This window comes from Colletotrichum orchidophilum (assembly GCF_001831195.1).
Source record: "Colletotrichum orchidophilum strain IMI 309357 chromosome Unknown Scaffold_116.1, whole genome shotgun sequence".
Taxonomy (NCBI): domain Eukaryota; kingdom Fungi; phylum Ascomycota; class Sordariomycetes; order Glomerellales; family Glomerellaceae; genus Colletotrichum; species Colletotrichum orchidophilum.
The window spans coordinates 73,061-93,296 of NW_019173072.1; the positions used below are offsets into that span (position 1 = coordinate 73,061).

Consider the following 20,236-nt stretch of genomic DNA (forward strand, 5'->3'; position numbering starts at 1 on the left):
CCCCCCCCTGTCCGTCGTGTTCCCGCCCCGATTGTTCAATTGTTCACTCCGTCCCTGTCAATCTCTCTGCCTTGAAGCCCTTCCTTCCAAAGACCTCTCTGACATCTCGTCATCCCTTTCCCTACCTTGGGCAAACGACTCACCAACCCACTCTCGCTACTGTCAGCTTCTCTCGTTTTCTGGACTTTTGAGACAGGTCGGTCGATCGAGTCCAATACCTCACTTCCCCCCCTCCAACAAGCTTCCTGTCTCCGCCTGGCGACCGGAAAGGCGTTTAATTTGAATCATCTACCTAACCGTAACGTCTTTCTCTTGTCGCATCACGGCGCGCGTTCCCTGGAAAAAAAAGGTGGAGGCCGTCATAATACTCCCAGCTCCGCTATTCATCGCCCTCTCACTTTGAAACGTTCCAGCTCCAGTCTTGGACAGGGAACCCTTCCCCGACCGTCACCTCCCGCTGCACCAACTTTGAGATTTCCGTCTCCTCTCTCATTGCTCAGACACCCTCACCTTCTCCTGGTAGCCCCCTCGTTTTTTGTTGTCCTTGCGTCGACAGTAGATCCCCGACCAAGCTGCCGCTGGATTGGACCTTGCAACAAACCAGGAAAGCAAAAAACCCAGACAACCCGCACCAACACTACCAGCGAACAGGACCCCCAGACCTAGACCAAGGTTGATACCTGAGAGAAGCAAGAGAAGCAGCTGGCCGCCTCGCCTCACCCCCAGTCGTTCGTTCCTTTTCGCTCGTTTTACGGCTCCGCCTCGACTGTTCTCCTCTCTCGAACCTGAAGGTTTACCGACCCCGAAAGGATACTATTCATATCCACACCCACCCAACGAACGAACCCTCTACTTCCCGCCTTGTATCTTTTTCCCTCCCTCTGCCGGCCCAGAGCATCCCGATCGCCGACAACCCAAAATCTAAACACCTTTCCTTGCCTGTACACACCCCAGGTTTTTGTCATGTCGAATTGAGGGGGAATTTCTTAACCTGATCTAGCCATACCTTATCTCACAAGCCGCCTTACTACATACCTTAACTCGCGAGACTGCAGACGTCGTGCCACCGTGACACACCGAGCATTCCGGCCGCCCTCCCTTACCCAACCCAAATCGACCCTCGTACATTCCTAGTCGCAACTGCATGCTCTAGGTCACTGTTGCCGGCGCGATCGCAAATAACAGCCTACCAGAGCTCGGGACGGCACTGACGTCGAGGACAGCTGCAGCTTCTGCAGTGTACTGGCAGAGGATAGTCTCTAATTGTGTGGTGCGACTTGCCATGAGATGAAAGGCCCCACGCTGACGATGGCTCCGGCCGTTGTCCAACCAGTAAATGGTTCTTACCTACACCGATCCCATACCTCGGACGACCGTAAAAACGCGTCAGCGACTGCAACATCGACAGCACCGACGACACAACAGAAAGGCTCGAGCGTGCAGGGACGAGCTGCATTCGAGCTTCCCTCCTTTGACACCATACCCGAATTCAACACCACACTCTACCTTGACGGCAAGTCCAAGGGAAAAGAGGCTGATGCTAAAGAGCAAGCGGCCGCACCCGCAGCCGCCGCGGCACGACCAGACCCGGCAATGTTATTAAAACCTCCAAAAGAGGAGGACAAGGAGAATACGAGAGATGGGAAGCAAAAGGAAAAAGATAAAGATATCGAGAAGCTGCAGAAGAGGGGGAGGAGGGCTTCGTTGATGGAGCGACGTAAATCATGGCTTCCAACCTCGAGATCGCCGTCAAAAGTCAAGGAGCCGCCGGTGCCCGAAAGACCCAGTACTCATGCCGGAGACCACGTGCGCGCTGCACCTGCTGCGGCGTCCACCACCCCGACAGCACCAACACCACCGACGCGACCTCTCGAGCCAGAACGCCCCAGGACGGTCTCGGAGAGTTTCGCTACCTTTGCGAAGAAGTCATGGATGTCCACATCCCGCTCCCCGTCCCCGAAGCGAAACCCAGAGCCTCCAGCTCCACCGCCATCTCGCCCTCCCCGCAGCAGGGCCCCGAGCAACGAGAACATCAAAGGTGCCGACGCAGCCCGCAAGAGGCCAGTGTCCATGCTAGTCGATACAGGGAGCGCTGCTTCAAAGAGTGCCGAATCATTGAAGCCCGCGCGCACCCTGAACAGAACGAGCACTTTCCTAACGAAGATCAAGCAGCGGCCGAAAAGCATGCTCATCACTCTGGGTTCAAACAGCGATGTGGATGTGAATAATTTGCCTCCGTCATCAATCAGCTTGCCGCCGCCCAACGCCGCTATTGAAAACGACCAGCCCAGCAAGAAAACGAGGAACAGCAACAACAGTAATAGTAATAAAATCAAGAAGCCCGAGTCGAAACCAGCCTCCTTTGCCGAATCTCAAATAACAGCAACTGACGAGTCTCTGAGCGAAATGTCGGTCAACAAGGACACCATCTGGTCGGTGTTCAGGTCACTCGATACCGAAAGTGGGAGTTTCAGCACCAAAACCATGGCTCAGCGCATGCACTCTGTGCGTGTGACCTTGTTGCCATTTTTGCGAACCTATATGAACCACATCACCAACAAGGGACTCATCCTGGAGGACGTCGAGCGGAGGGCGATTGTGCTGAACAAGTGGTGGACCGGTTTGTTGGATATGCTGGACGGACAGGGCCAGCAGCTTCCAGGCGTTGATCGACCGGTTCTGCTGGAGGCTTTGACGATGCTGATGATGCGACCCGAATGGCGACAGACAACGACGTACTTCATGTCGTTGGCGGACCGCTCACCAAATGAACGCGTCCGACCGCGGTCGGGAACACAGTCCACAGCAGACTCATCACAAGCATCGAGTCAGGCTTTCCTCGCCGAATCCGCCGAGCATAATGTGCGAACCATGTTTGTGAGCAATCTCATGAGGCAAATGCAACTCGTCGTGGAAAAAATGTCACTTCGACACGCGCCTCTCAGTCTCGTCAATTGGTGTGGCAAGGCGTGCGCATACGCTTTCTTTTTCTGCCCGTCTGTCGCCGAGATTCTCGTCCGGTTGTGGGACTTACGGCCGGAGCTCATCAGACGGACGGCTGACGAGTTTGGACTACCTAAGAAGAATGGCGGCGAGAGCGAGGACATCATGGCCCTATTCCCGCCCAACGTGGGTGTGTTGGGTTGGCAATCGCAGAAGACCATCAGCGCTCGCTTCAAGGAGAGGGTCAAACTCTCTGTCATGGCGGCGAGGATCCCTTGGTTCAGCCCTTGGGTGACGCGATGGCGTGGCGGGGATACTGACTTGTTCTTCATCTTTTGCAAATACTACCACATCCTTTCTGAGGAGTTCATGCCCGAAGGTCTCCCTCTGCTTGAAAAGGCGCGGTCGCCAGGGTTTATACTGGTACAAGCGCAAATCCTCGCGTGCATAGAGTCCACCATTCACCGGCAAGCTGAAGTCGACGCGATTTACAACCCGCCAATGCCGACAGATTCATTCTACGGCGCCGATGCTGCTGCGACCGCAATGACAATTCCAGGAAACTTGTTGAAGAACATGGCCGATAACCGTCTGATTGTGTTGTTGAAGGATATTCTGGGCGAATCAATCCCGATCATTGCTGCTGCGAGACGAACCTTCGCCGAAGCCTTCCTAGCTGTAACTCGTGCCGCGACCCGCCGAGTATCTGCTTTCGACCATAGTGCTGTTTTCACGCTGTGTGATTTCCTGGAAGAGGCATTGGTGGCTTATGACCAGCTCGACGATCTCGAGAATCCGAATATCGCGAAATGCATTGATTGGCCCTTTTGGCTCAACGTCTGCCGGAAGATGCTCATCTCCGACAACGCAATGACGGAAGTTCGGCTTCTTTCCTTCATCTTCTCGACCTGGGAGTCGGTCACAGCAAATCCCGAAAGAAAGAAGGCTATATGTCTGAAATGGTTGCTTTCCGAGGAGACGTTCGACACCTACTTCAACCACTGGTGCCCGATGGTGCGCGGCTATTATATGCGCTTGCTCTGTTGGCGTATCTGTCGTGACGGCGGCAGCGCGAACGAAGTCGATGCGTGAGTTTGTGCCATTTCCTGCAAGTAGATGAGACTTGCTAACGTTCGCAGTGAAATTTTCCTGGTTGCCGCAGCGAGACTCAAGACCGTCTGGGCCCACTACCTTTTTCTCCGCAATGCCGCTGATGCCGCAGGGAAGCTTGCTCCCTCTACAACCCCGTGTCTCCCAACTCCGGGCAAGAAATTCATGATCATCCGAACGGAAGTGAACATACCGCAGCCAGGCTACTTCAACCAACCCTTCGACTCGTTCTCTAAGATTATCAATGGCGAAGGGGTCATGGCATCAACGCCGCTGACGGAAGCAAAGGAGGTTGTCAAGCCCGACAATAGCAAGAAGCGTTGGTCACTGCTTGGAAAGGTATTGTCTTTGGGTGGTAACGGCTCGGACAGCGAGGATACCAGCGAATCTTCGCGCAAGGACGCGGTGCCTTCCAAGTCCGCTAATCTTTCCAAGCGCCGTCAAGGGGGCCCGCCTCTGCCGCCCAAGATTTCCACTTCGTCGGCCTCCGCTGTCACGACGTCGTCTGACGGCAGTTCGCCGGGCGCCTCTCCTATTTTCATGGAGCAAAGGTTTGTTTTCAAGTTCGCTCTGACATGGCAGCCTCCTGCCGTTACCCAGCCGCGCGACCGTATTCTTACTCGCCCACGTCTCCCCGCCCCTGCGCAGGCATGGGTCACTTCTCGTTCGAGGAGTGGCAGCACGCCACCTCCACCTGCCGCCGGTCTCCCCGATCCCACACGGTGTGTCTCTGGGTCCAAGAAGAAGGGCCTTGTCGACGAAGCCAAAAACGCCAGTCCACTCGCCTCCCCCACTCTCGAACGCAAGTCGTCGGTCACTGCAGTATCATCGTCCTCTCTCGTGCGCAGACTCAGCAACAAGTTCGACTTTGAGAACAATCCAAATGTGGAGCTAATGACCTTTGACTTCGAAGGTGCGGAGAAGTCATCTGCTTCATCAATGTCTTCTGCATCGTCAACGGCCTCATCTCCTGTCGAGAGCAAGACCGAGGAGGAGGCACAACAGCCGTCGGAGCCCTCGCCACCTCAATCCGAGGCCGTAGCCCAGGCTCACGCTGTGATCCAGGCTCAGCAGCGGCCCCATTTGTCCAAGTCTGGGAGTCGTAGGACCGGTCCTGAGCCGCTTACTCAACCCCTTCGCCCGATGGGCATTTACGTCAAGCGCGCCGTTTACGCTGGTCGTGCGTTGGCCGAGTGGAGCATTGTCGTCGCCGAGTGCAACGGTTTCGTCGATCGCAGACGCGACGAGGGCGTTCTCGGTCTCAGTGACGTGGAGGTCCCGCTGCTGACAGTCGAAGGCTTCCGAAAGCTCGGCTGAATATTTGACCCCCTGAAACCCGTCGTGCTTCCACTCAACACTCGAATACATTCATACACGAAAATTGCGTATCTGTTTCATGACAACGAAAGTCACGATAGGGAACCGGATAGCAGCACTGAACTTTTGTCTATCCGCATGATAGCAATAACAGCAACATCAAAAAGTACGGCGTTGGCGAGCTCATTCCTCGCCGCCTCAACAGGCGGGTTTTTCTTCATCATTCCGTTATCTGGGGAATTTTTCCGCATTGCCACTGCATTATATCAACCCGTCCAAGAAGACGGCCGTTCTATCTTAAGATCTCGAACGCTATTCATTCATCTCCGTTACGGGGCACCAGTTCGAATCTCCCGCCCTGACCAATTTTCCACTTTTCCCTCCTAAGCTCAGGTGGCTTTTGTTATTCATTGTCAGTATTGTTCGAATCACCGATCACCAAAGTAATGGTAGTTTAAATCTTCCCTTCTTCTCGTGGTCACTGTTTTTTTTCTTCTCCTCAAGGCGTTAAAGGGAAACTGGAAAGAGCGGATAACCAACTCCCTCTGCGTCGAATCTTTCAGGGATGTATGTGAGGAATGGGTGCGGAGGAAATTCGGATTTGTCTCATTTTGAGACCACCAGGGTGTGGAGCATTTGTCAAAGATGGTCTCTCCCTTGGAAATTTTGTCGTTTTTTTTTCTTTGCGCTTCGTCACAAGCCGGGGAACACGAGACGGTTTGTTTCATTTTCTTGTTCGGGTCGCATTACACAAACACACATGCCAAGTTTGCTGCTTTGTTCGAGTTAGGGATTGAGAGGAAGAAAGGTATTGAAGGATATATCCCAAACAAATCCAAGTCCAATGAGAGACACATTCTGAATCGAATATGGGCACCCTACCTTGCCATACAAGCTTGTGATTGAGTGAATAAACGGAACGTAGTTTTGATGTCAGAAGAAGTGTCCTCTGTACACCGAGTCAAGCAAGATAGGAATAAGTATCGGTGGGAGAGTTGAGTTTGACTTGTGTCCAATCCAAGCACCGTTCCGATTTCGAAAGCAGATGTGGGTCTCTCCTCGTGGCGTGGAAGTCATCGGGGACACATCGCAGTTCTGCGAGCCGCTTCATGGCAAATCCAGATTTGCCGCGTTCATTAGCAATTTAGTGCCCAGTTCCGCCGATATCCACGAAATGAACGCAGGCCTGTTTGAACCAGGTGGATGCTGATACGCGTACAGTCTCAAAACGTGATGTACGGGATGTGTGTGAGAAGACTATCCGTAGTTGGAGAGTCATTCGTGTCACCCGGTTTGTCCTTTCTATAGGACGTGTGGATACGCCATATAAGGGGAACCTTTACTGAACCGTAGATGATTTCCAAATTAGCTGAGCTGGAATCTCTTGCTCGACTAGATCTAGTGGACGAGGTTCGCCCTGGCCTTGTGAGTTACCGCCTTCGGTTTGCGGACGATTTCTCGCCTTGGGGAGGTGTCGGCGTATGGGACGCAGGCCGAGATACAATAAACTCGAATTGCCGTGTGTCATCCTGCGTAGGCCGCCGGGTTTTCTACAAGCGAGTACCCCGATGGCGGCGACGGATTTAACCGAGCGCTTTTGGCTATACTTTCTGGCTTTGTGATGGCCACCTGCGGGGAAATGGCTATGGTAACCCACTTTCAGAACAAGAGGTTCAGCCCAGAAAGGCAATGGTCCCTACAAAAACTTCAAGCTTTTCTTCAATTAGTTCTCAGTCGTCGCTCTGAGCTATACTCATAGTTTGGATAGCTCGTCGTAGCACCGTAGAGGTGAAAGAGGAATTGGTCCGCGCTTAATCCCATCTTGACGCGCCATGGCTCTCTCTTTCTCAGGAGTTTCCCAGCCGTCCTCGAACGGTCAAGAATGACGACTGTGTTGCAGTCTTTTCTCCATGGATAATTCTGTCTTGCGCTTTAATGAAAACAGGCGCAGCTCGAGCAATGTGCTCGAGAAAAGCCCACCACTGCCAAAGAGGGCCGTGGGAGTTTGATGGGCCTCATTATCATCTACCACAGGTCCGTGTACTCGGTACCATGTGGAAGGGGTATACCTATTCCTTTGAGAACGATGTGTATAATTTGGCCACGCCGTTGGAGCATGCGAAAGTATCATATATGATGGCTAGTTTCTTCCCAAGGTTGTCCTAAACTCTTGGGATAAGATCCATCTATCAAGATGTTCCTCGACTGGGTACACCGTGTATCGATGTGGATGAATATCACTCTACCAATCACTCTACCAATCACTCCAACAAAACGGTCATTCAATAGCGTAACATAATGGATGTAAGGGCAGCACTCGATGAAATTCGATTGTGGGATTTGTTAAAGTGTGATTCTGCATGTAGTCTAAACTCGAAGAACTTTCATAGAACTCCTAGGGCCCCGTTCGCTCTCCTTCATGAAGGCTTCATGTGCCCATTTTAAGGGAAGCATAGGAAAGTGATAAGGAAGCGTTTGGCATATGATAGCTATATTGGAAATGCTTGGCATCAATAGTTCCGCTCTTTCACGTTGTATTTACGCGGTCGTGGAAGCTATCCCTGTGGAGATTTTCAGTGTTCGAAATGCTCCTGAACGACCTAGTTCCGTAGACATAGCGTTTCCACGGGCTACTTTAGCGTTTACCATATGCAGTATCCTGACGAGAAATGTTTCCTCTGTCCCTCTTCCTATTCTTTGCTGCATGTTTCGACCTATCCCGGCCACCACGATCTCCAATCTCGGACGATGCCATGTGTACCGTCAATTTGTGCGAATTTTCACCTTCTCATCGGCGGTCAAGGCGACGATGAGCTGACTTTTGAAAGTTTACGAGGTGCGTAACCAACGTCGATGGCGAGCAGGACTGAATCGAGATGCGTTGGCGGTATTCTTCATCCGCGAAAGCCTTCTAACAACAAGCCTAACCATTCAATTCCCCTCCAGTACCCATCAAATTAGAGAGGAAACTTTTTCAAATTGTCGTGAGATACTCTCTGGGATATTTATAAGCTCACAAACTTAGCATTATTGCCACCTTGACTGTTGAGCTGTCGCATGCGGGGTACTAATCCCCATCAAGAAGGCCCGTCGGATGCCAAAGTTCCACAGAACTAAGATATAGTATTCTAGAGACATTTTGAAAATGGCAGCCCCTAACCGGCGATGAAAGTGAAGGGGAAGGCTTGAGCAGCGCCTAAAGTGTATATGGCCTTGTGGTGGAAGGTGATGCCTGGGATCGGCAGAGAACGCGAGTTCAAATTTGGTGGCCCTACATAATGTCACAGGCAGCTAATTTTTTGTTTTATTATTTCTGGTTATAACTGTCCATATCCATGCGGCTGTGAAGTTGAAGACAAAATGTCAAATCGACTCTGGGTTTACGAAGGTGATGTGTGAATATAACCTGATGCCTTGCCATATGTTCAATCCCGAAGCTCCCCTGCAGTTAGTTGCAGGGAATTTGCCTCGGACAGCAACTAGAGTAGTTCCTCCATCGTCTTTCAAGCTCATCTACACACTAGTAATGATCTTCCGTTCCGCTAGCTCCCTCATTTTTTGGTAGGGTCTATCGAGACATCTGGAAGCTAATGTTACTAAAGCATAATTGGTATGGTACTCGTCCAACCCAGCGGCACAAGTAATCCGTCCGGTCTGGTGCTCCCCCGCCGAACGAGTTACGCAAGTCACGCCAAATCTTCCGACATGAACAAGAAAAGGTCGCAATGGTACTTCTTTCATGGATACAACCGGCTGAATCTTGCTCGGCCTTGGCAGTAACTACCTAAGACAGCCAGGCCTGGACCACGAAACTAGCTAGACAAGCTGTAAGTATGAACGTTTCACATGGTCCCTAGACCCAACTGCCTTGTGTCAAGGTTAAATAGTCGATCATTTCCTCCTGGAAGAAGCTGACACTGAGAACTAGTCTAAGTAGGAAGCAGGAAAACTATTGTATTGCTCGAGCTGGTCTGGCGTTGACTCCAATACTCATGCAGTCCTCGGCATCAGAAGGACTGGAAGATGGCAAGGAGGAACATGAGGCACGAATGAGAGTCAGGGACCAAGGAGAGACAGAATAGATTCCAGCACTATTCAAGCAAAACATGCATTTCTGAGTTCGCTCATTGACCGCCTTTTCATCCATCTACTTCGTTCTCCATCCTCCACTCTCTGATCCGAACAAGCAGCTTCTCCCGGCGAGCAAGCCCCTGGGGGCTCCAAACCCCTTCCTTCTTCGGGTAGAATTCATCGAAGCGAGGTTTACCATCGTCGGCGACCTCAACGAAAGGCTGCTTGCTGCGCATAAATATGTATACATCCGGACCGCCCAGCAAAGCAGGCGAGTCTAGGGTACCGACGCGGAGAAACTTCATCAAGGGGCCTGTACCATCGTAGTTGCTCCAAACGGCCACAAAGCAGATGGGACAGCGAGCTATGTACTGTGGAGCGCCCGAGTCGGTGGGAACGGGGAGTATCACGGGGGAAGGGATGTCTGCCTCGGCTTTTCCCCCGGTATCGTCGCCCTTGTCCTTGTTTTCTTTCATCCCGTGGACAGCGTCGTCGGGTCTGGACTGCCTAGGAGTCCAATCATCGCGGGCAGACTCCGGGAAAGACGCCAGCGGCTGCAGCGGTGAGACGTACGACGATGGGGCGCTCGGGAGGAGGGTCACCTCGTCTCCCTCGATGACGGCGTTGAGGGCGAAGGCGGTACCGGTCTCACGCTGGCAGGAGGTGCAGTGGCAGCAGTGGACGACCATGGGCGAGGCATTGAGTGAATAGCGGATGTTGCCGCAGGCGCAGCCGCCGGTGAGGGGGAAGATGGAAGGGTCTTCGCCGGCGTGGTGAGACATTGTGGTGTTGTTATCGTTGACTCGTTGGTTCATTTTCTCCACGGCTCTGGCCCGTTTCGGCCGGGCGTTGGTGGAGAGACCGGGTATTTTGCGTCCCGGGTGATCAGCGAAAAAGGGTCCAAAACTGGAAAGATTGCTGAGAGGTTTGCGAGATGTTGGTGGTGGCCTTTGTTGAAGATTCCTGAGGGTGGTGAGGGTTCTCTTTTCGTGCAGAGTGGGTGGAAAGGGGGCAGGGCTGGATTGGCAAAAGTGTGTAAGTGGGATGCCTGCGGGGGGCTGGGGAAGGAGAAAGTGTCTCAGTGAAGGAGAGGAGATGTCTCGGGAGGACCCTGAGCCTGGGCAAACCAAGTCAGAAGAGTGAAAACTTCCTGGGAAGAAGGAAGCAGCATTGGGCAAAAGGAAGAGAAGAAGGGGAGAAGTGAAACGGAAGGGCGTGAGGAGTCAAAAACAAGGGCTAGGCTTTGTTGACAGACGAGGTGAGGGAATTCGAGCGTGCCCAGTCAGAGTTTAGATGGTGGCCTGAATAGGCAGGTTTCTTATCTAATCAATGCAGGTGACACTTTCCCCCTCTTCTGCGTCTTTAGGCAGACAAATTCTAGAGATGCGAAATAAGCCGACATGAGGACGATTTTTTATTTCTTCATAATAGAGTAAGCCCTGAAATTTGGCCATGATGCAGCCCGACATGATGTATCGTTTGATGGACATGAGAATTATCTGCTGCAGATACACGTGAACCAGACACGTCCATACAATTTGGGCACGGCCTGACGGTCGAAGTCTCTGTATCCCGTGGAAGAGTCGGTATCGCAATCCCTGAGACTCAATGAAGCACCGGTGCAGGATAGTTTTCTTGGCTTCGGGGGGTGCAGGCATTTTGAAGAGGTCTCGAATGACAGATGTGGTGTTGTGAAGGAAGGGGTTGGGTGGTTGACTCAGACAGACCCTGGAGGGGGCTTCGCCAGGACTGGAAGCATCACAGGGTCTGAATCGTTCTGACCTGGGAGGCAGAGGGGGCCGCATTCCGATCGAAGGCGGGTTTCGTCTTTTGATGGCGGCGTGATTGTCCCAACTTGAGACGCCGTTAGATGACGTTTGTGGTGTTTTTTCTGCGTCATATGTCTGGTGATGAAAGTTTCTTGGAAAGCCGTTGAGCCCAAAATATAAACCGTCCGCCCTCCAGCTCGTTCTAGACCTCTCGAGACACCTCGAATTTCAAACGCCCATATACTGCAAAGGGACGATTTGCCAACTACAGCTGGAATTTTTAAAGCTAGTCTGAGCCAGCCACCCCGAGATTGAGCCAGTGTAAAACGCCACTTGACCGCCAACGATAATGCAGCCCATTGCCTTCTTTGGAATTCTATTGCTTCTCTCTCCACAAGCACAGGCTGCACCATCATCGCTTCACTCTCATCTGCAGCGCCACAGAGACCGCGCCGCTACACACGCTCACTTGAGCCATCAACACGCAAAACTGAACAAGAAAGCCGAGACAGAGACGATGAAGTCTTTCAGAGATATTGCACCACTATTTCAAAACCTCATGGCAACGGACAAACCATCAGCACCGTCGCCGTACGTTGAATCAACGTTGACGCCTCTAAAGCATGATGATGAATTAGACCATGTTTACTCAGACTCCGACGACTCACAACTACGGGAAGCGAGGACAGAGTCAGCCCGCGAGCAACCAGGGCCTGAACGAACCAAGCTGGCGGCGATAGGTCGGGGAGAGAGCCGCGTGAGGTCGGTCGCGGACGCTGTTGACAGCCGGCATGCTGACTCTGCGTTGAGATTGCTGCGTGCTCACGCTGTCGTCAAGCGTAACAGATTTCAACGTGAGATTTGAGAGAGGCTTAATTCAGAACGCCCGTAGCTGAAGTGAGGGCATATCGGACTTTGAAAATTATGGTTGTTGCGACTTTTAACTAAGCCGGTTGTGTACAGAATGATGAGATGATGAACCAAACCCGCCGCGGGATCGGCAGGACGAGTTGCGACAGCACGATGATAGGGCTGGCGATATTTTTTAGAATGCAGAATATATCAATTTTTGTTCGACTAGACGCTTGTATTCATTTTCCAGTACTTTGCTTGATTATTATCAGAAAGAATGCAAAAAGTCTGTTGAACTTGGTTGAAAAGAATTGGATCCTGGAATGCGATTGTTGACGAGTGCGTCAGGTATGGAAACAAAATTCTCCATTATACCGGGAATGCTGGCTGTCTGTTGGAGAAGCTGTGTCAGTAGCCTCTCTGCGTCCTTATTTGCATCGAGCAACAACAGGCTGCTCAAGTCTCTTGGAGACAATATCTGTCTCGCCAGCAGTTCTCGGTTTGAAGCTGCTAAAGAAACGTAGGCGGTTCGATGCCTCCCTTTCGTTATGGGACAGTGCTGGTCACCTCGGATAGCTTGGCACTTAGCAGACTTATCACCTTGAGATGGCCGCAGAATAACTGAGCAGACGGTGACTGGTAGCCTGTCATGCTGATTCGTAAGGCCCAGGCTGCGAAAAGACAAGATGTGTCTTGTTTCGAGTCGAGTCAAGTCATCCCGTCATGTTTCCTTTGAGCACGGAGAATGGGCCGGCGACTCCATCCGGGTGACGATCACCCGAGCAGTGTAAGATGCTTCAGAACACTGTGTTTTGGCTGGATTCGACTCTGTTCGACTGAGTTTGGTACAGTGACTGCAGCCCTCACACCAGGTCTTTCCTGGACCCACTGATTGGTGCACAAAGCCGGACCTCCACCGAAGCTGACCCCCGATTGTGAGGTGCAGATACGGGGTCGAGGTACTTTAATCTTGTCGGGCTGGTGGCCCGGGTGTTTTCCGTCGCGGTCTGGGATTGTTGCAGCTTCCCCTAGGAAGTCTCCAGAGAAGAAGAGCATTTCCTTTCAGTGCCCAGAAATGCTGGCCGAGGTACTGTCGACTCGGCTTTTGCCCGCCCTACACCACTATGCATCCTGTACTTTCTACCTGCCCAGTCTCGCCCACCCAACCTGCCAGCTCACCTGCCTTTACCACCAGCGATCAGTCACGGGAGCCAAGTTGTCGATCCCACTTCTACCTTAGCTCACCTACCAACACCTCCATCCCCTTTTGACACTCGCGACTTCACGATAGCGCGCGCCGCCTGCGACCACACACCTCCTTTCGGAACCCGACAATCTACGACCACAACATTTTTGCCTGCGATACCGACGAAGCATTACAGCTCCTGCGCCATTATTGAGGAGCTTGCCTTAGTCTATTATCCTGCCATTTACCGGCTTCGAAACGTCGTGTTCAAAGCACCCGATCGCTGGGAAGCTCCAGAACGCTTGGGCTTCTGCGTTGTTACACAAAAGGGAGCATTGTATTGACAGCCATTCCTCGATTTCGATCCCGACTATCACCAACGCCTTGCCACCGTGGTATTCACCAACAAACCTCTCTCAGGGACCCCAAGGACCCCAAGGACCCCAGGGACGCACCGCCTGTTGTACCATTCTGTGGGAAGGCATCGACGTGTTTGCGAAGTTTCCTCAGGGCCACCACAATCCCGAGCCTTCGAATCTGTTCCCACATCGCATCTCAATACTCTTGCTTTCAGTACAACTGTTGGCCGTTTCGCGACACAAAATCTTCGATATGCCTTCGCAACGGCAGTTGCGCACCCTTCTCGTGGGTGTGCTGATTGGTGTCGTTTTCGTCCTGTTTTACACATCCTCCTTACGAGCAAACGAAGTCAAAGACGAGCGGACCATTCAAGACTTCTACCACAAGACGGTCAATGGGTTGAAACACAAACAGCCACCCAATCAGGCGGTGCTAGAATTGAACAAACCCAAACAAGCTGGCCACGTGCCTGCTGATAAAGATGCCGATGGCGATGTTGACGCCGACGACGAGAAGCTCGCCAAGGATATGCAAGGACGGCTGAAGGCTGCCGAAGACAAAGCCAAGGAACTTGCCAACAAGAAATCGCCACTGAAGCCTGATGCGCCTGGCGACATCGTCGGCAAGGGCAACTCCGCCGCTGGACAAAAGAAGAAGGAAAAGACAGGCAGCGGCAAGGAAGTTTTGGACAGCGTCAAGGAGGAGGAGAAGAAGGATGAGAGCGACGAGGAGCATGCGGTCGAGGTTGAGCTGAACTCCATCTTGAAGAAGTCGCCAGGTACGTTGACGTTAAGATTCCAGAGAAGAATGCATACTAACCCGGCCAAGTCATCATTTTTTCCAAGTCTTACTGTCCTTACTCGAAGAAGGCCAAGGCCTTGTTGCTCGAAAAGTACTCGATCGAGCCCACACCATATGTCGTCGAACTGGATAAACACCCTCTCGGCCCTCAGCTGCAGGCGTTCCTCGGCGAGAAGACTGGCCGGAAGACTGTTCCTAACATCTTGGTAAATAGTGTGAGCATAGGTGGAGGTGACGACATTATCGAGCTTGATGGCCAGAAAAAGTTGGTATCCAGAATCATCGACCTTGGGCAAAAGAAGGTGGAGATGAAGGAACGGTCTGCCAACAGTCAGAAGAACACCTAGCTCGTTTGAGTCATTGGCATTTTATTTCTACATTGCTCGGCTTTCCCATACGGCATCATCGCCGCGGAGGCTGAGCTGGTATTAGGGAACGACGGACACTGGTGGTGGACACCCCAGTAGTGGACATTGCATAATTGGCGTTGGGGATCGATTGAACTCGTGCGCTCTCTGCGGCGGCGAGGGCTCAAAGCAGCGATACGGGCTCTCGCCCGGATCTGGATGTTGGACGAAGCGCGCCGCACGACGACTGCGCAAGCCCTGTAAGGATGAGGGTCGTGTACGAGTAGTGCGGTCGAAGATGTTGTGGCGACGCTGGCCAACTGGCATTACCTGGAACGTGTGGCTGTATATACACGCAACTGGCTCGCTGTCAGCTTGTACCCTCTTCCTCTTGTGCTTCTGAATCTTGGTCCATTCGACAACAGGCTGTCCTCTTTTTGCTTCATGGGTCTTTTAAGTCAAACGCTTATGTCGAGATTGCGAAGATTGCCCTCGGGCACATCACCCCGCCAAAATATTCAAGACAATGTCAACCCCATTTTGCATCAACAAAGGCCGTTGAATAGACAAAGATGACTGCGATCTTATATTCTTGAAAGAATTCCATTCTTGTGATCTTCCTCGGATACGAATCTGTTGTTCTTTTTGAATGCCATGATTGATGGTAAAAATTGGATCTTGAGCCGGGGCCAGAGATCACCTTCCCTGTGCCCCTCCCCTCCTCGCGCAACTGTCACGATGCGCCTCTCATATATTGGCCAGACCAACCAGGTACATACAGCACCAGCTTCTATAATGGGCCCAGGGATCAAATACCGCAGTACTACCTTGCCCTTGTTGATGATCTCTGACACCAAATTTTTTATCTGGACAAAATCTGGGGCGGAGCGCGACAGCTCGTCAAGTGAGGACCTGGATGGCCTGCCGCAACATCATTGAAAGACAGCCGGGTTCGCACTGCACTTGCACCACTGTCACTCAGTTGCTCAGTGTTTCTTCCAATTTCATCCTGAATATTCGAACTTCAGTCTGAAATCTTGTGGGTTACTGGTTGTGAATAGTGAATCACAGCTCTTGCCAACCATCTCACCTGATCGTAAAGAGGTAAACGAGCGATCCAGTATTCAGAACTCAACCTCAGCTGCCCTGCCTATTTATACACCACTGGCCAGCCTCCTATACACATCACCACCACATCATCCAGTTGAATCTCACAGGATATTGCGATCTAAATCACTTCTACCTCATCTTCTTATATTTACTCTTCCAATCTACCTTTAACAGATTCTCTCTGGTGCAAATCCAAGCCCCAGAACAGTCCAGGTTGGCAGCACAGCCTAGCGCAGCAGGAGCGACGAAGGCGACAGAAGATTCAAGATCGACACTGGTTTACTTCCTGTTACCTGCCCTCATAATCAACCATACAACGCGAAGGGTAATAGCGGGCCGACCGAGGTTGATAAACAACCTCCTTGTTAAGCCAACCCCCTGTGGACAACCTCTACTCGAACATTCACCTATAACACCTCAACGCTATCTTCATTTTGGAATAATGTCCTCACTCTTACCCGGACACCTTCTTCTCCTGGTAGCAGAGCATGCAGACTTTGCCCAGATCCAAGCTCTCCGAGCCACCTGCAAGAGCAACCGCGCTCTACTGGACAGCTACCAACACACTGTAACCAAGGTCAACGCCGCCCGTTATCCCTACGCACCATGCAACCACATCCTCGCCTCCGATACCCGCGAGCGAGAGGTGCTACCGAAGGACACTTTCGAAATCATCAAGGAACTTGAGACTCGGCATCAACACATTGAGGAGATTATTCACGGCGCATACTTAGCCTTCTGGGAAGAGTACGGACTCCAGGACATGTCAAAGGCGAACACTATCCGGTCGAACCTGAAGAGAGCCCTTTGGCAATGTTCCGCAATCGCAGACTTGGAGACACATTCAATATGGTACAGGGACGACATTATCCCCTGCCGCGACCCCTGTATCAGGTCTCTGATTCATCAAGAGATTATACTCCACGATGCTCCGCCCCCTGATGGCTGGCATCTGGCCCTTCAAGAGGTCCACGAGTCCAACCGCCAGGATGTGCGCTTCCGCCAGATCAATCACGTCCGCAGTCTACCTGTCGAAGAGCTCGCAGGCATAGTAGTCCTCGCGCATCTCGCTAGTCAAGGGTATCGGAGGTACAGGGCACCAACGACCGGCGGGATGGGGAGGCCAGAAATCATCGAGATGGGCGTCTGTATGGCGGAGAACACTATCCGGCACGGTGTCTTCTTCCTCTACTCCAAGGTGCGGGGCGACGACGACGGGAAGCACCACGCAAGGCTGCTCCTGGACGATACCTACGACGAGATGCGCCGCTGGGAGGCGGGAGACCCTAGTGTGCTTCCGGGGCTGACGATGAGCGTCGCGTCAACCTTTAACGAGAAGATTGGGTGCGAGCACCGACATATGTTGGACGCTGCGTGTACCCTGATGAGAGGGGATGTCTGGCGTCCGGCAGACGAGAAGAAGGGCGAGATCGAGGTCGAGCTTGAGGCTGAACAGGAGAAGCCTACTGGGCAGGTCGAGCAGGATATTTCTGCAGCACAGGGAGGAGGCGAGGAGCAAATTTCATAAGGTTAGACTAGACGTAGGATATGAATGCATGATGACCCTACAGAAGTTCAATTCGAAGCTCATCGGGCCCTGGTCCATCTGTGTCTACATCTCCTCGTTCTCAGTGTTTTACTATGCCTGACTTGTTGATTGTAAGTAATGGGGTGATGGAAAGTAGAGTCTGCAGCAGGAGTAGCGAGAGCCGATGGTAATGCTCTGTCATATCGGCGTAAATCACGGCCCGCGAGGAGGGGAATCTCAGGGCCACTCCTCCTGTCTTTTTTCTCGATATCCTGGCATGATGAAGCCCCCGATTTCTCAAGAATTCCGGTATACAGCGGCAATCCGCAATCTACTTCAGGTAAGCCACCTGAGAAGGCGACGAAGGAGCATATCACGGAACCTAGACTAGCTTCTCTAATATCCACTTTTCTTCCTACGCCTCCAGAGTGTACACACTGACCGGTGAAAACTGGAGCTTGCGTTCCCTAAATTGACGAGAGAGAGAGAGAGGGAGGATTTCGGTGCTTGGTTGGACAGTAACAAGAACAAGTGAAGCCTGCCGGGGCGGGACAATGTCATCAGAGACGTTTGGCATCATTGTGGCTGCCATTGCCGAGTCCTAGGAGGGAGGTCCTAGTCACGCATCTAAATGGAAAGGAACTGTTGGACCTGCGCCGCTTACCGTAGCCTGCAACAGTCCTGCTCCCATGTAGGTGTCTATCCGCACACCACAATGTCAAGCATTTAAATGTACTTATTTTCGTAAGTGTGACTCACTTGATTTCCAATTTGGACTTCTTCGATAATGAGATACTCGGAATGTCAAGCATTCGTTCTGGGTCGTACTGTGACGAGTTCCTAGAGGCCATTTGCATGGAAATTGTCTGTGAGTCCTGAGCTTTAGGAACGGGCTCATTGGGCAGAAGTCTCGGAAGCCTAAGGCCGCGCCACCCCGCTACATCCCGACGTTGAGCATGATGGGAGTGTGCTCGATGGTACAGTAGCCGCCTACGGAGGAGGCACGGGTTTCAGTAAAACTCGACCCCATGCCGGGCAGGTTAGGCAGCCTCGCCCGGGAGCCAAGCCGGTAGGGGGATCGCCGAGGGAGGGAGATGGCACGGGAATGGCGTACATTGGCACGGGAGACAAGCTTTTCTGGGGGTGTTGGCGTGTCGACGACTCACGGAGCCGCGTGTGTGACGACGACGTCGGGTCGATGACAATCTTGGAAGGGTTGTCGTTCTTCTCTGGAGGGGTTTTGATGGGTCGCGCGGACAGGGGAGGGTTTGTCAGACTTGGGAAATGTCGTTCATCCGGCTGAAGCAAATTTTTCATTGAATTTTGCTCTTTACCATGCGATGACGAGACCCTGACGTTGGAGCCTGTGCCTTGGACCATGTGTACCAGGTAATAATGCAGGATTTTCCCACGGCCATGTCGGTGGAGTGCGTGGATGTAGGACTATGTGAAGCGGACGTTGTATCCGTAGACTGTGAAATTATGGAGAACCGGCGAACTCGCTTGGGGTGGGTAAGGAGTCATCCGGCCCCTGAAGTACTCGTACGCTGCGTCGTTGCTGCATTAGGGCTGATTGGTCCCGGGGTGCCGGCCGGTAAACGTCACGGGTCAAAACCTCACCTGCAGCGGGACTTGTCGTTGGCTGTACTACGTAAGGTATCCATAGTCTACGGTGCTCCATCTTCCCGTCTTACAAAGTTATGAGTCCTAGGAGAAAATTCCTACGCTAGAGTTGCCGTGGTGTCTGTTGTGTTTGGTGTACCTGTTGGTTTGGGCAGGCAAGGGTGGCCTCGAACCTGAGCCTTATTTTGGCGGTAGCGGTGCCGGGTACCGGGCGGGCGCGTCGACTGTTGGCGGAAGAGCAACAACTTCCCTCCCCTCCCTCTTCCCCGGTCTGTTGTACGTACGGAGTACGTGGTCCGTGGAACCCGCTACCGCGGAACTGGGGAAAAATCTCTAGTTCGGGATGTATGGCTTTTACGTCGTAAGAGAGTTGCGTTGTGCAGTCACAATTTCAGTACGAGCCGTTGAGTCTATTCCGTGCCCGCAGCAATTCTAAAGCAGCTGTGGATGCGAAAGGTGGGCGCGAATATCACAAGGAAGTGCGAATGAAGCCAGCCCAGAATCAATAGTGGTGAATATGGTGCATCCCCGAGGGCTTGGGGCTGAGTTGACGGGCTTCGCCAAGATGCCAGTGTGGCTTGTTTCGCAATAATAGGAGAAGAAAAGAAACTTTGAGCCTGTCAGCTTTTTTTTCCCTCTGGCGAAGATGGGATGAATCATGGATGAGATCCCCCCCTCACTGATTCGACTTGCCGCCCTGTCGCATGAAAGGCTGCTGCAGCGAGGCACGCCTTGTGACCCATGCGATGGAGGATGGCGAAGCAAGCCGGGGCAGGCGGACGCAGGCATGTTCGAGCCTTGCCAAGTGACTCATGGCCGAAGGACATTGGGAAATCTTTGAAGGACTCTGCCGAAATGCCAGGCAAGCAAAACGCAAGGAGACGGCTAGGAGGACTAAGCTTCGAGGCTAGAGAAGGGGGGCGGTTTGGCGCATTGACAATCTGACACGAACCGGCGTAATTTCTTGCCAGTACGGATACGGATATAGGATACCTATCCATATCTTGCTGGTAGTCTTACTTACCTCTCAAGGCTTAGTTTTGCTGAAATTCCCAGTAGGATATGGCGTAAGGGAGGGGAAAGTCCTGAACGAGGGGGCGAAAGAGGTTAAGCTCGATAAGCTTCCCGTCACACGCCCACGCAAGCCAATTGTTGGTTTGGCTCCTGGCACCGGCATCCTGGGCGTGGAAGCTGCGCAATGGTGTGGATCCCCCCTAGA

The 20,236-nt window shown here is 52.4% G+C and overlaps 7 protein-coding genes across 7 annotated transcripts; 5 read left to right on the forward strand and 2 right to left on the reverse strand.

The window, feature by feature from the left end:
- Window positions 1–489: 489 nt before the first annotated feature.
- On the reverse strand, window positions 490–1,146 carry CORC01_11097 (uncharacterized protein; the record flags this gene model as incomplete). The annotated part of the gene is made up of 2 exons (XM_022622723.1): window positions 490–696; window positions 1,036–1,146. 2 exons carry the CDS (start codon window positions 1,144–1,146, stop codon window positions 490–492), a joined length of 318 nt encoding a protein of 105 aa, XP_022470763.1.
- A 162-nt stretch (window positions 1,147–1,308) lies between these two features.
- Window positions 1,309–5,370, forward strand: CORC01_11098 (uncharacterized protein; the record flags this gene model as incomplete). Its single annotated transcript, XM_022622724.1, has 2 exons — window positions 1,309–4,031; window positions 4,083–5,370. The coding sequence occupies 2 exons, from the start codon at window positions 1,309–1,311 to the stop codon at window positions 5,368–5,370; spliced, it is 4,011 nt and encodes a 1,336-aa protein (XP_022470764.1).
- A 24-nt stretch (window positions 5,371–5,394) lies between these two features.
- CORC01_11099 (uncharacterized protein) lies at window positions 5,395–5,757 on the forward strand (the record flags this gene model as incomplete). The annotated part of the gene is made up of 1 exon (XM_022622725.1): window positions 5,395–5,757. A coding segment is annotated over one exon (363 nt), but the record flags the coding sequence as incomplete, so codon positions are not given.
- A 3,752-nt stretch (window positions 5,758–9,509) lies between these two features.
- On the reverse strand, window positions 9,510–10,223 carry CORC01_11100 (glutathione-dependent formaldehyde-activating; the record flags this gene model as incomplete). Its single annotated transcript, XM_022622726.1, has 1 exon — window positions 9,510–10,223. One exon carries the CDS (start codon window positions 10,221–10,223, stop codon window positions 9,510–9,512), a length of 714 nt encoding a protein of 237 aa, XP_022470766.1.
- A 1,336-nt stretch (window positions 10,224–11,559) lies between these two features.
- On the forward strand, window positions 11,560–12,075 carry CORC01_11101 (uncharacterized protein; the record flags this gene model as incomplete). Its single annotated transcript, XM_022622727.1, has 1 exon — window positions 11,560–12,075. One exon carries the CDS (start codon window positions 11,560–11,562, stop codon window positions 12,073–12,075), a length of 516 nt encoding a protein of 171 aa, XP_022470767.1.
- A 1,785-nt stretch (window positions 12,076–13,860) lies between these two features.
- On the forward strand, window positions 13,861–14,756 carry CORC01_11102 (glutaredoxin; the record flags this gene model as incomplete). Its single annotated transcript, XM_022622728.1, has 2 exons — window positions 13,861–14,386; window positions 14,437–14,756. 2 exons carry the CDS (start codon window positions 13,861–13,863, stop codon window positions 14,754–14,756), a joined length of 846 nt encoding a protein of 281 aa, XP_022470768.1.
- A 1,552-nt stretch (window positions 14,757–16,308) lies between these two features.
- CORC01_11103 (uncharacterized protein) lies at window positions 16,309–17,394 on the forward strand (the record flags this gene model as incomplete). The annotated part of the gene is made up of 1 exon (XM_022622729.1): window positions 16,309–17,394. The coding sequence occupies one exon, from the start codon at window positions 16,309–16,311 to the stop codon at window positions 17,392–17,394; it is 1,086 nt and encodes a 361-aa protein (XP_022470769.1).
- Window positions 17,395–20,236: the final 2,842 nt, after the last annotated feature.